This window comes from Elephantulus edwardii, unplaced genomic scaffold, assembly GCF_000299155.1.
Source record: "Elephantulus edwardii isolate Elephantulus edwardi_28Jun2011 unplaced genomic scaffold, EleEdw1.0 scaffold00088, whole genome shotgun sequence".
NCBI lineage: Eukaryota > Metazoa > Chordata > Mammalia > Macroscelidea > Macroscelididae > Elephantulus > Elephantulus edwardii.
In genome coordinates this window covers 5,234,622-5,249,524 of record NW_006399838.1, presented here as the reverse complement: position 1 = coordinate 5,249,524, position 14,903 = coordinate 5,234,622, and the positions used below count along the sequence as shown (strand labels likewise).

General features: G+C 45.1%; 1 protein-coding gene across 2 annotated transcripts in view; it reads left to right on the top strand.

Annotated features, from left to right (window-relative positions):
* The window catches only part of FNDC3B (fibronectin type III domain containing 3B), a 406,030-nt gene that overhangs the window by 324,937 nt on the left and 66,190 nt on the right, over nt 1–14,903 (top strand). For both annotated transcript variants that reach the window (XM_006890351.1, XM_006890350.1), the window contains 2 exons: nt 5,441–5,579; nt 8,999–9,052. In XM_006890351.1, the coding sequence (XP_006890413.1) occupies nt 5,441–5,579; nt 8,999–9,052 (193 nt within the window). The remainder of the gene's footprint in view (nt 1–5,440; nt 5,580–8,998; nt 9,053–14,903) is intronic.

The following is a 14,903-nucleotide window of genomic DNA, read 5'->3' as shown; positions in this document are numbered from 1 at the left end:
CACCTGCCTCAGTTTGTCACTGGATCAGGGTTTGTTTTTAAAGCTTTATGTCCCCTGTCATCTTTCCTAAGTTGCTCTGTTGGCTTAGCGTACAGCTGGTCAAGCCCTTCTCCACGCTGTGGTCTCCTCGCTGTCTCCACGTCCTCAGTGTCTCCACCCTGGGCTGTCTCCTCTTGTAAAGATTTATGATCACCGAAAGCCTGATGGAGAGTGAATTACAGCTGAATTGTTTACAGTGCAATTGTCGACTTATCATCCTCCCACGGATCCCTGGTAGCTGAGTGGTTAAAGAACTTGGCTGCTAACCCAAACGCTGGCAGTTCAAATTCATCAGCTGTTCCATAAGAAAAAAAAAAAAAGAAGAAGCAGTCTACTTCTATAAAGAGTCCTTGCCACAGAAAGCTTATAGGCAGTTCAGCTCTGTTCTGTAAAGTCACTGGGGGCTGATATTGGCTCAGTGGCAGTGGGTTTGGTTTGATTTTGAGTCCGCCTCCAAGACTGCATATTTTTTGTAGCCCAGGAAGTACGAGTTTCTAACTCCAAGGATCTCATTAAGAAGCAGAGCATTTTTGACAGAGTCCAGATTTGCCTCTCCCCAGAAAACAAACTGCAGTCTGCTAGCATTTTGCAGACACATTGCCTTCTTCCTTTGCCCTAGTGTCTTCCCCAGGTTAATTTTTGGTACCCACTATTTTGTGCATATCCAGGACCTAGACCTTGTTAATATAGCCCATACCTATAAAATGATGCTGGTGATTACAGACTGAAATACAGACTGGACTGGAACTAGGACCTTCAGTGCATGAAGTGAAGAGAGCAAGTGCAGTGCAGTGGAGACATAGGGAGGGACGGGGTCTCTGGAGAACTGGGTAGGGTAGCACCCACCCTCTGTAAGGGGGAGAACTTCTCCCAGCTCTGCTCCGTCATTAAAACCTGGCAACACGGCGCACTGCTCCTGCAAAGGCACTCTGTTTGCAAGTTCATGATAAAGGAAGGTTTGGAGCTGAGCGTAGACTAGACACTGCTAATGGTCTTACCAACAGGCATGTGTTTCTTAGTAAGCAGGTCAGGGGTGAAAAGAATATTCACCTCCTCACCAGTCTTGATTCCCTGCAGTAGGGTCCCACTCACAGGGTTAGACCCCCTCCAGGCATGTCCAAGTTCACATCAGGAGAGGGGACAGGAACTTCCTCTGACCTGGGATTAGATAGTAATTAGACAGCCATGTCTACACACCAACTGGTAGACCCAGAAAGCAGGTAGGGAAAGGAGTCACGAAGGGGGCCTTGTGGGTAGAGAAGCGCATTCATTTCCCCTTATTCTGCACACTGGTGCCGGAGAACAGCTCTTCCTCCTTTGCTCCACCGAGAGAGAGTTCTGCTGTTTCTTTCAAGTGCGTCCCTTTGACCTTGCAGCATACACTTGAGTATTAGCCACTGAGAGATGGTGAGGGAGTAATTCCCGTGTATCACACAGTACACCAACATGTTCTTGAACTTCCAGTTTAGAAAAGAGAAGTCAAAAGGGGCTTACTTCCGATTTACTTATTGGGGTGATGCTTTTTCACCCCCTTCGTGAATGAAATGAGAGATCTCAAGAAGTTTTGTGTGTGTATAGGGATTGGGTGAATATATATGTATGTGTAATTAGTTTTTATTTTAAATTTCTTTTTTAACATTTCATTGATATTCAGAATAGATTAGTGGGATCTCAAGTACTCAAAAGCTTCACTTATTTCTTCTTCCCTCCCCCCCCCCAGTTATTTTGAAGTGTAGATATCATCTAATTTCACCAGTATTTCAGAAGGTCTCTCTAAGATAAGGACCGCTCCCCATGCCACCCCCACCCTACCCCCCTGTCTTTTGACCATGGTTATAAACATATCAGTCACACACACACACACAAACACACACACACACACATATATATATATATATATCCAAAACCCTTTTCCTAATATCTTCTTAAAATTCATGTCTTAATATCTAGAGATGATTCCCATTCATTGTCCCCAAATTGAATCTCTTCTTTTTTTCATTTAGTTCTAATTGGAATTCAAATGGGAGCTGAGCATTCTAATTGGTTGCTGTCTCTTGATACGTTTCTTCCGGTGTTTAAGGTGCCCCTCCATCCTTGCTTACTTCCGGTTTGCTTGTTGGGGTGATGCTTTTCCACCCCCTTTGTGTAGCGTCTCTCAGTGTGATTTGGCTGATTGCATCACTCTGTCCTGGTGTTGCTTTAAAACACTCATCTGACCCCTGGACTTCCTGTAAAAGGCCGAGGAAGGAGACTTAATCAGACCCACATTCCATTTCTGGATCAAGAAGACTTTCTAGGGAGCAGCGTGGTCTTTCAGTTGGAGCATGTGATGGTCATTGTTGCCTCGATCACAGAACTCATAATATTGGGGGGAGAAAACCCAACATTCTGTTTGCTACATAAACACATACATCTTTGGGCCCCCTTCAGCCCATGAGCCACCAGCTGGCAAATGCTTATCTGTCAGAGCTCAGGCTGGAGCCCTGCCCATGTCTGGAATATTGTCTGATGATTCATGTTAAGGAACATACTCCCGGGGAGCCTGTCTTGACAAGTGGAAACGATCTCGCTGCATCTCCCACTGGAGTTGTATATTTTTCTGTGCCGCCGTTTTGTTGTTGTTTCAGTTGCCATCTAGTAGGCTCAAAACCATGGCAACCTTGGCTGTGCACCGCATTCAGGATCTTTGCTGGTTAATACGGTTGTTGTGTTAACCCATCTCTGTGAGGGCTTCCCTCACTTTGACTGTCCCTCTGCTCTGGCAAACCTGCTTTTTACACTTGCCGTGAGTACACAAGTCTGTCTTGTTTGCCTGGGGTAGAGACCCCGGTCATTATAAACATTGTTCCTCTACCATCATAATTATAAAGATTGTTTCTTTGGCATTAATGCAATATAGCCCTTCTCCATTGTCAGTGAGTAAGATTTGCACAAATTCACATTATCTCTTTTTAATGGAAACTTTACATGTCTGTTAGCTCTGTTTAAAAAAAAATAATTGTGAGTATGTGATGAACAATTCATCTTTCTTGAGAGCGGTTGCAAGTCAGACAACAGAAAAAAGATCAGTTTTTCCATATTTGTCTCACGTATTTGGAGCATGTTAGGAGAGGCTGTTTCTTGGAGAGGGACAAGGTGCTTGGAAAGGTGGAGTGTCAGTAAAAGAGAGGAAGACTCTCAGCCAGGTGGGTCTACGCAGTGACTCCCACAATGTGCTGGAATATTTCAGGGATGAAGAGGGTGGCTGGCACAGGACAGGGACCGGATTCATATCAGTTATTCTTGGAGTCTCCATGGGTGTACGTGACTCAGTGCCACATAACAGCAACACCAACATTTTTCCATAATACTAACTAGTTACTATGGACTGCCAAGAAAACAAACAGATTCATCCTGGAGAGGGTTAAACCGGGCTGCTCCTTGGAGGCGAGGATTCTGGGGCTTCGTCTGACATACTTTGGGCATGTTGCAAGGAGGGACAGGTCCTTGGAGAGGGACATCATGCTTGGGAGGGTGGAGGGACAGCACAGGAGGGGAAGGCCCTCTATGAGGTGGATTGATTCAGTGACTGGGGTAATCGGGATGTGTGTGTCAGAGGCAGTGCGATTGGCACAGGATAGAGCAGGGTTAAGAGCTGTTGTACATAGGGTCGCTAGGAGTCGCAAGCGACTCGACGGCACATAACAACAATTTTGCTTTCACTGAGTGAAGGGAGAGGAAATTAATTGGAGACATTTGAAGAAATTTAATTGCAGGTCGAGCAAGAAAGCACAGTGGTTACAGACTCGGAGCTGAGCAGATCTGCCTTTCCAGCTACGTGACTTTCCAACACTGACCTCACTTCTCTGGCTCCCCATTTCTTTCTGTCTGAAGTGGGGCAATCAGTCACTCGACTGTGTGAATCCTGACAAGCCATGGGTCTCATTGTCAGAAATAAGAGGACCAGAATGCTTCATTTTGCATGTGCAGAACCTAAAGATAGTCATTTGACGAGAACAAGAAGTTACTGTACATGTATCTCAAGTATTGTAGCCTTTCGCTGTGCTTACTCAATCTGTATGCTGAGCCAATAATCCGAGGAACTGGACTATATGAAGAAGAACATGGCACCAGGCTTTAAAAGACTTATTAATAGCCTGTGTTATGCACATAATGCAAGCTTGCTTGTGGAAAATGAAATTGAAATACTGGCCTTTAGTAGGGATTATAACCTAGTCTTAGGCTGAGTTCTGTACACACACAAAACTAACAAAGCTTTAATACATGATAGATAGATAGATAGATAGATAGATAGATAGATAGATAGATAGATAGATAGATAGATAGATAGATGGATAGATGGATAGATAGATGGATGATAGATAGATAGGTGATAGATGACAGATATAAATTGGTAGCTATAGATATAGATGACATAGATATTTGTCATGGTGTTTTGAATTGTCATATGTATGTATCATACAGAGATAGATAAACACATGAGAGGAGGTGAGAGATTGTTATTCTGTGGAACTGCCTCATGTCTGCAGGGCAGATAGCAGGCTAGATGCTTTTTCAGACTCTGCCACAGAGGCTGGTGTATCCAAGATCAGCAGATCAGGTGACAAGTCCAGCACTGATACGACACATGGCAGACCACTAGCTCCAGTCCAAAGAACCAGAGGTGAGAGTTTGATGAGTCACATGCAGGATCCGGATCAAGCAAACAGAGCTTTACCACACAGCCATGGATACCACAGCACAGATGAGATTTACCACACACACATAGTCTGTGGACTCTCGTCACTGCACTTTGCCCATTTTCATCCAACTCTTAACTCTGCTTTTATCTTTTCAGGTAAAATGTAAGGATTTGAGAGGTGAAGTCATTTCATTTTCCCCAGGTGCCCTTGTTGGACTCTAGAATGTATATTTGGAGACTACTTTAAGTTTTTTAGAAAGTTCCTTTCCAGCCAGTAGATCCTGTTCAGTCTTAAAAGACCAGAAGGTTCTGGCCGGTTAAGTGGAGCACATTGAGGCTAGGGAGATTCTCACATCTAAATTAACATGCTCTGTTGCTGCCTGAAATGTTGGACGTTTGAGTCCCCCTCAAATGCACCATGCAGAAATGTTTTACTAACACATTTCTAAAATCCAAGCTATTGAAAACCCTACAAACCATGACCGTACTCTTAACATGCACAAAATCACCACAGCTTGGAATTGACTCCGTCGTACCAGCTATATTTAGTGCCAACTATATTTACTAGCAGATAGGAGTCATGACGTTGACTGGACAAGACGTTCTGTTCTTTTTACAAAGTCCTGGAATAAAACTGAGTTGGGGGTGTGGGGGGGGGAATATCAAAGTCTTCTGGGATTGGCCACTGCCCCTGACTCTGTGTGTCTGTTTTCTTTTCAGGGTCTATGCCATGTACAATTCCGTAAAGGGCTCCTGCTCCGAGCCGGTTAGCTTCACCACCCACAGCTGTGCCCCCGAGTGCCCGTTGCCACCTAAGTTGGCACACAGGAGCAAGAGTTCTCTCACCCTGCAGTGGAAGGTGGGTAGCTCACGCTTCAGTAGCAGCCTGAAGCCACTGTCCGTCTGTAACCATTGCAAGCCTTTGTGTTACGCTGGGGCGGCTCTGTGATAGCGTTTGCGTTTCAACATAGTCGCTATGTGAAACAGATATTTTACAGTGTCAGAATTTGCCGTTTCTGTTACATGTGGGCAACAGGATGGGAAGAGGGAACTGTGAAATTGGGCTTTCCCTCTTTGCAGAGGGAGTTGGTAAATTTCCTGTCTAAGCAGTATTTTATAAGTGATTATACATACTTAAATACCCACAGTGTGTTTTCTGATGCTGTCACAAACATGTGAGGACCTCAGTAAAAGTTTTGTAGAGAAAGATTTTAGAAATCAGGTAGGTTTATAATGCTGTTACCTTGTTTCAGTCCTGACCTAAATGAAAGACTATTTAAAGCTCTGCTGGAATGTTTCGTTTTCTAATCTACTTTAATACTTTGTTAATTTCCACAGATTGGACTTTATGAAAGTCAGAGTAGATAATTGTAGAAGAGGGCTGACTTAGAGCTTTCCTGCAGTGCCGTTTACAGCTTCCACTAATCATTGCAGGAGCATCTCACTTGACATCCCTTTAGTTGGGACATTCACTTATTAGTCGTGGCTAATAGCCGGAAACCCTATGAACCTGGAGAAATGATGAAAGTACGCACGTGTTGAGGACTTTCATTCATAGGGGCGCTATGAGTGGTCTAGGACTCCACGGCACTTAACAACCTGTTTGCAGAAGAATGGAGGGTTATATTGTCAATCTCCACAGTAATTATTTATACTGATAGTTTAAAAGGTTCTTCAAAAGTAAAATACGTTCCTTTTATGTCATATCTTCAAAATCTGCATAGTTAGGGAGATCAAGAGTTCCAAAGCTTTTGATAGTTTGCAAGGACACAATAATGTCTGAAAGAAACAAGAGGGTTAGAGAGGTCTGTTCAGTAATGAAAGAAATATTTCAATGGGAAGAAATATTTTGTCTTTATTTGTAAACAAGAGGGTCACATTTCTTTGCGAATGATGTGAGACTTGAGAACAATGGTTAGCAGCAAAGCGTGGGCTTAGTTCTGATGGGGCAGCTGTGTTCTAGCCAAGAGCCAGCCTGAGTGTGTTATATGGACAAAGGCAAAGTTGAAACTGGCTTAGAAACTGAACTATTTTATTTTCCTTCCTGGCTTCCAGGGATAACACAGGTCAGTGATTCCCCACCTTCTCAGAATTAACGCCAAACTAGTCATTGTTTAATTCTTTGGAGAGTAAATATTTATATGCCTATTTAAAAACATGCCCTATATCTACATATGTAAATATACCTCTTTTGAAGGAAATCATTAAAATTGCTTTTGTTTGAAAACCATAAGCAATCTTAAGATTCTCAGAGGAGCCCCAGGGTCTTAGAAACTTAAAGTTGGGAATCACTGATACAGCCTTTGTTTGAAACCTGGATGAATTCAGATCTCAGGTCGAATTCCTCCTGATTTTCTTCTCACTGGGAAAATGTTTCATGTTTTCTTTGTTTCCTTTGTTTAATTATGAATCAGAAACATGGTCTTATTCTATCCAGTCATGGGAAAATCTTCAGGATTTAGTTTTGGTTCGAAGTTTTAGAGCAGAGTTGTCCAGGTGAGGCCCCGGGGACAGGGAATTGTTCTGGGAATGCTACAGAGAAGTCCTTCCACGCCTCCAGAGTCCTCAGTAACAGTGGAGATCTGAGCAGCACAGACGGCTATGCCCTCCCCACGAGGATTTAGGACCTAATTATGTGACAGAAAAGGCGCACTGGTAGCACAGTGATTAAAACACTCAGTTGCTCACGGCAGTTAACCTTCCAGCCGCTCAAAAGAAAAGGCTTAGGCTCTCTGGCTCCCACAAAAGCAACAATCTTGAAAACCCCTTAGGGCAGTTTTATTCTGTCTTATCGGGTTGATAGGTGTTAAACACAACTTGTGACATTAGATTTGATTTGTAAGCGACACTGTCTTTGAGGAATCTACTGAACACTTTTTAAGAGGAATCTGGGTGCCATCATTAAGTAGAAGTCTTATCTTAGAAATAAGTTCTTTGATGCTGTCACTTATTCAGGACCTTCATTGCACACATCTCCCAAGTTCTCGATCCAAAAACCTGAGCACTGACTTCTGATCTGAGATTGAGGCTTTAAGGGGCTGAGTCTGAAATAAATAGGAGGGAGAAGATGATTAAAGTTTCTTGATTGATTTAAGCAGCATTTTCTGAGGAGCCCCTGGTGATAATTTACTAGCAATAGCTACTACTCGCTGGCTAACCCATCACTCACCCACAAATGTGTGTGTCTGTGTCTGCCTGTGTATGGACACAGAGACAGCCACTACTTTACGAGGTGATTTGCATATCGAATCTCCCGTTATTTCACAGATCCATCCATTCTTAGAATTCAAAATTTTGACGTTGATGTGAAGCTTCAAGCGATCCTACTCTGGTCAACTCTGCTGCCTTTTGCTGGTTCCAGTTGACTGCCCTTCTGGGAAGAGCCAGGCCCAGGCACGGCTCTGAAATAGTAGACGCCACGCTGTTGATCTTCCTGTTCCCCCACCTTCAGTGTTTTTCTAAAGTTCACTACCAGGTCGCCAGGGACCAAGGTGACGGCCCATTCTGGCAAGGCCAACACCTCAGAGACTTTCTGTAGAGTCCTCTACTCGCATTTTCCTTATTCAGAACCTCTGTTGAAACTTCATTTTGTTAACATGTGAAGCACTATTCAAAAAGCTCGTTGCCATCGAGGCGGGATCGACTGGTAGCTGGCCCTCGAGCAGGTTTCCAGAGGCTGTAAATAACCTGCCAGGAGGTCACCCGTCTTCCTCTCACAAGAGCAGTTGGTGGGTTGCCACGGCAACCACGCCTTTCTCACTAGACCACCGGAGATGGTAACCTACACAGATGATTCTAGTTTTCCTCATTTTCTAAAATAGGAAACTCTTAAATGCCTTTCTAGTTTTAAACCCTTCAATAAGTAAGATCAGGTGGAAGGAAGTATAAAATGCACACGCTAGTCTAAGGACCCTCCCTGTGTCACCTTCAGAAACCCCCTGAGCACAGGGCCTGTGCATGTAAGCTGCCCTCTCTCTCCTTCGCCTCTGCAATCTAGAGTTGCCTCTACTAAGTTCCTCCCCACAGGAGGTAAAGTCCTACAGAGGTGTAAGCATAGAGATGGTGAGGGAAGGCAGGTAGAACTCCGGGGAGTGATCTTTTAATAGTGGGGACACTCTGGTTGCATTCTGTTGAGTGGTTTGTGATAATATTTGTCCAAGGAAATCCAGTTTTTTCTTGGGAGTGGATAACACAGGCCTGGGAGGAGACTGTTCTTATCTCTTAATTATTGTGCCTGGGACATCTTTTTATAATCTCATTTTGTCATCATTTTTGTAGGCACCAGTTGACAATGGTTCAAAAATCACCAACTACCTTTTAGAATGGGATGAGGTAAGTATATGATCACATTCATTCATTTTAAAACTATCACTTCACAAATAAATGATAAATTTTTTTTATGAACACATTCCATTTTGTAAGGCATGCTAGAAAGCACAGGTAAAAGGCATGTAGGCAGAGAAAAATTGAAAGGCAGGACTGTGGAAAATGAAGATGGACTGAGATGGTGTCAGTTATGTTGAAGGCTTTGCGAGAAGTGGTACTGAACAAGGAGCATCCTGTGTATTGAGAGGTCTCCGGGTCTAAGCAGTCATTCACTTACATGTCGTATCGGCTATCGTGTCACCTTATCACTTCCCAAGGCCGTTTTGCTTATTTTGCTGACCTAATCTCTCTTATAGTTTAGGAAACATAAATAGCTTTTCCTTGTGAGTGTCGAGTGTGTGCTCTGATGTTTCACTGTTGTGCTTTCTCTGTGGAGAAGAGTGCAATACAGGTAGCTCTTAGTCCACACATGGCTTGTTCACCCTGTGCTTAGATCACAGACTGGCCATCTTTGCTTTTCATACAGTAAAGACTTGGGTGGGAGCCACACTAGAGTCTCTGTATCCTTGAGGTGACTCAGTGCATTTCTGCCATCACCAACAATGCTTAACGAGTCCAAGACAGGAAGTACTTGATAGAGAAGCCTTTGATTCTAGATAGCTGTGTGTGTGTGTGTGTGTGTGTGTGTGTGTGTGTGTGTGTCCGTCCGTCCGTGTGTGTCCCTCTATTCTTTCTGCAGTAGAACTAACAGGCTGAATTTAAAGATAGGAAGACTGGAATTTGAGGTGAAATGCAAGTGAACTCATTTTTTTAGACATTGATTTGGAGATAATTTAAAAAGTAGGCTTGTGAAAAATTACGTGGCAGACGTGGAGAAATATTTTAACCCAGTGGAAACCGGATGAAGTTCTCTTGGTAAAATGTTGATGTGAGGAGGAGCCCTTGGTCAATAATGCAGACCCTTCCTTCCCCATCTGGACTGCATGTAAGAAGCAGAGCTGCAAGGGACCAGAGACAGTGATGCTTTTTTCCTGGGAACCCTGTGGGTCGCTCGTACGTGCAGCCTGGTGAAATCTCAGACCGGGCTTGTGCATTTTACAGATTAGGTGAGTTTTCATTTGAAAGTAGTCTGATTAGAAAGTGAAACCACTCCTTGAGCCCCGTGGAAAGAGTGTGTTACAGGCAGGCCAGAAAGTTGGAAAGGATTGGCTGACCCGGCACGTGGATAGTTAACAACTCCGCTTCTCTCCCTCACCTGTGAGGGTGAGTCAGAATTTAATGAAGCCTGGTTTTTAAGAGTGTTGACTTACTGCATTGCCTGATGTTGATCTTAATATCTGGAGGTTTTATATGAAGATAGGGCTTGTTACCGGCAAAGAAAAACTTTGTTGTATTTTTTTAAGTGTGTTTTTTTTTCTTGCCTGTGTCTATGAGCTCATAAGTTAAATAAGGTCAGAGGAGTTGGGAGTTTGAGTAGGAAACTGCCAAGGAAAATCCAGGTGCTGTAGGAAATTGTGCCGGTGACTCGGTCCTTTTGAATTTGTGAAGGTGCTGGGGGAGAACAGACTGCAGCCTCCACGAAACGTGGAAGCCGTGGCTGACGGCCGTCTGTGATCAGGAGGGCTCACCGTGGATTGTGTCCACAAAATGTTCGGTGGTTTGTTTGAGACCTCTTCCTGCCATTTCTCTCTCTCTCTCTCTCTCTGTCTCTCTCTCTCTCTCTCTTTTTCCATTACTCAATTCCCTTTTTCTTTTCCTATTTGCTACCTTAGATCTCTCACCTCACCCTTTCCTCTTTGTTTTCTCCTCTGAATTCTAATTCCTGCATAGATCAGCTCTGTTGAGCTTTCCTGGAGAGGCCAGGCTCACTGACTCTCCTTTTCCATGGCTTCTCCACCTCCGCACCCTCTCCCTCCATGAGAATCCCTCTGCCTTTAATATTTAACCCCCAGAAAGGCAGTTCATCTCCACAGCCTGAAGCTCATGCTTGCCTCCAGATACAGTGAGCTTTCTGGCATTGGAGTGTAATTGAAAGTAAGCCAAACTTTAGAAGATGTGAATTCTAGTTCCATGTTTCCACAGAGCAGCTCTGGGACCTCCACCTCTCTGGTCCCCGTTTTGTCTGCCTCTGAAATGGTGACTAGATTTTCTCTGAGAGCCTGAAAAACCAGTGTGTACTGGCCTCTTGTTTACTTTTAGACAAAAACAAATCTTGCCACATGTATCTCAGGTTTTTTTCTCCCTCCACCTATCCTTTATATCCTCCAGAAACCCTATGAACTTGGAGAAAGGATGAAAGTCACACAAGTGTTGAAGATGTTTGTTCACAGGGTCGCTATGAGTCGCCTTCAACTCGACAGCACTTAGCAACAACAACATCCTTTATATCATACTTTTCTATTAAAAAGAAAAATACACACCCTTAAAAGGCTGTTGTAGAAGTTAAAAATGTGAAGATTGTGTGAAAAGTATACAACATTCAAAGAACTGGTGTCTGTGCTATGCATCACTATTAATTTGCCATTAATAGACCCTCTGAACGTGGCGTTTTAGGGAATGTACGGAAGAACCTGAAAAATAGTTCTGTGGTTATTCCCAAGAATCTTCCTCACAGCTCACTCAGCCCCAAAAGGAACTGGACAATTTCTCCTGGTGACTCATAAGCCAACAGCTGTAAAATGCAGTGTTTGTAAGAATGAAATGATTACCCCAGAAGTGCGAGGAAGCAGGATTTAACGGAGAGAGAGCAACCAAAGTCCCCAGCAGACAGGGCTCCCCCGAGAGGCCGTGGCACCACTGGCAGAACAGACAGCGTGTCGCAGCCCAGTTACAGGCACCTCCTGGTGGCAGACCACGAGCTGTAGCCTCTGAGACGCTTCATTCAGAAGAGGCCGTCTTAGCTCCTGGAGAGATCGAGTCAGGCCCACTAGAGGGGTTCTTCATACCCATTGGATTTCTCATTCTCAGGCTTACAGAACCCAAGTGTCAAATACGGTGCTAATCTTTCAGAACGCTTAGGCACAAGTGAATTTACATGGTTTTTCTTGTTACATAAACGCCATGCCCGCTGAGAAAGGGGCTGCCCCTCTCTGTTCTGTTGCTCTGTTGTGGGGTACACAGAATGCTGGTCGAGTGGGGAGAACTAGGAGAGACCCATTTCCTTCCCAGCCCTGGTGCCTGGCAGACACGCCGTGGAAAGTCCCCGCATGTCCAGGCCTTCAGGTTCTTGGCGCGGTTGGTTGGTTGGTTGGTTGGTTTTGTATTTCTTGATTATTGTCAGCGAATTGTCATCTTGGAGGTTAGAGAGAGAGGTGTCCTAAGGTGAACTAATCCTTTATCATCAGAGACCCTTCGCCACCTTCTAACCTGACTCAGCGAGCTGGCAGGGTGAGAAGGTTGTCACCTTCGAGACCTCCTGTCACACCTCAGGGTGTCTTCAGAGAGCCAGAGGAATTGCTTCTCCCACATCAGTCAGGTCACTGAAGAGCTAATGAAAGTAAGTTGGCCAGGAAGGACTGACTAACTCCGGACCCTCGGCTACCAAAGGCAGGCCTGAGAAGCATCCGTCTCTTGGAGTATCAGCCCAGAGGTCCTCCCACGTGAAGCGGCGGCTTCTCCTTGGCTTTGTACCGTTTGTCGCTGCGTCTGTGTGGTGAAATGATGTGTCTGAACAGCCGACTTTGTGGGGAGCTTCTGACTGAGGAAAGTTGGCCCTTCGCCCGTGCTGATCTCTGACCCCTCTTGTTTGTCATGCCTGGGGGTGGCCCGCTGGAAAATGGCCACAGTGGTCTTGAGCTAGAGGGCTGGCCCAAACCCATGGCTCAGATCTATTTGTAAATAGAAGGCCTAGTCTAAAATTAGCCCCTTCTGGTCTTTTCTGCCCCCTTTACTGAAGCAGAGCTGATCAGTTATTATTATCAGACAATTGTACTACGTTCCGGAGAAGGATACGGTTTATTCCGTTTGGTGTTACAGGTACCAGCAAGCTGGTAACCCTGTGTGTACAACAGGATCAGAGCCGGTTCTGTCCCGTCCTCATTGTCACTGCGGTGCTTTTTGAACCTGTTGTTGGAGCACATGTCAGACCATGTCATGGGGCATGTTCCTCTTTTTCACTGACCCTCTCTATGTTTCCAGGGAAGATGTCCTTTTTAGGGGCTGGCCCGTCCTGGTCACAGGTCTGGCGTATCTAAGCTAGAATGTCACCGTCCTAAAATTACACGCGTAAGGAGCACTCCGGTGGCACGCATTCCAGGAAGGACTTGTTGGTTCTCTGACAGCCCCTGAAGCCTCAGGATTATTTGCCACCATCATTTCAGTCATCTGTTCGTCTTTGGTCTTCTTTAGTATCCACATTTTGCATGAATATGGTATGATTGAAAATACCATGGCGTGGGCCAGGCTCACCTTGGGCCTCCAAGTGACATCTTTGCTTTTTAACACCTATGAGGATTCTTTTGCAATAGATTTGATCATTACGATAAAGTGTTCGATTTCTTGATTGCTGCTTTGATTGGTTATATGCACTGCAGAAGGTGCTTTATCCACATAAGTAGAAAATTTCCATTTCTTCAGCCCCTGTAAAGAAAGTTCTGCCTGTCTCCTCTCGTGGTTGGTGTGAGCTTTGGAAACCCTTCAGGGGAGTTCTGTGAGTCATTACACAGCAGGAAGCTTTGTGATTGGTTTTTGTAGGAATCCAGTTGGGGGCAGCGGTAGCTCAGTGGTAGAATCCTTCGCTTCTGTGCAGGAGACCTGAGTTCAGCTCCCCAGAAGCGGCCACCCGTGTGTCACGAAAGGCACCTGTGTTGCCATGATGGTGAACAAACATCACTGGAGCTTCCAGAAGAAGGTGAACAAAAGGGCAAGGGCTCAGTGTTCTACTTCCAGAAATCAGCTGGGGGAAACCATACGGATCCCAACAGTCCTGTTCTGTTAAACGTGGGAGCCCCGTGAGTCAAGGGACAGCCCCGGGTCAGCTGATAACATAACACAGTGGAAGACTGCATTTATATGTGTGGTGGTGATTTTAGTCAGAGGCCAGGGGACCTTACCTTGTTGGTGTCATTCTTGACTTTCTCAGATCACCGAGGTTCTCCCACTAACAGGAAAGACTTGTGTGCCCATGGCTGCCATGAACGCAGTGTTTACTTGATATCATGCAACCACAAGCCATCCCACTTTATTTCTCCCCTCTGAAAGTCCCCCACGCAGTTAAAAAGAAAGGGTCACCTCAGGGTGGGGAGGAGGGGGCTTCAGTGCAGGGGACTTTGAGTCTACCAGATGTGGGGCCTCACCACCTCCTGGGGTGAGTCTTTTTCTTAAATATGGTTCTGCTGAACACAGACACGCTCTCTCACTTCTCATGCCAACATTTACCTTTGATGTTGCCTAGGGATTGGCCAGTGCTGGAACAGCTTCTAAATATAGACACTCTTGCAGACGAAATCTTTGAGTTTGGCCATAGTTCAGTTGGCTAACATGACTTGATTTTGTGTTTGATTTCTCCTTGCCATTTCTGGCGGCTCAAACTGTGGTGTTAAAAAGCGTGGCCAGCCCCGAACCACCCAGCGCACGTCTGTGCACGTCCAGCAGCAGTGGTCCCCAGACACATGGTGACTGACCATCGATCTGCTTCCTCTGTTTCCGTAACGTACGGAGCAGGCAGTTATTAAATCTGGCACGAGCAGCTCAGAGGACAAGGAGTGTGATGTTGAAAGCCCCAGGATGGCAGGAGGGCGATGGAAGAGGTCACAGAAGCATCAAGGGTAGTAACACAGCCCCGACACCAAGGAGAGCCAGCTGTCCACACATCCTAGCACCTGTGTGCTGCCCATTCACCTTCTCTTGTGCCAGAAAT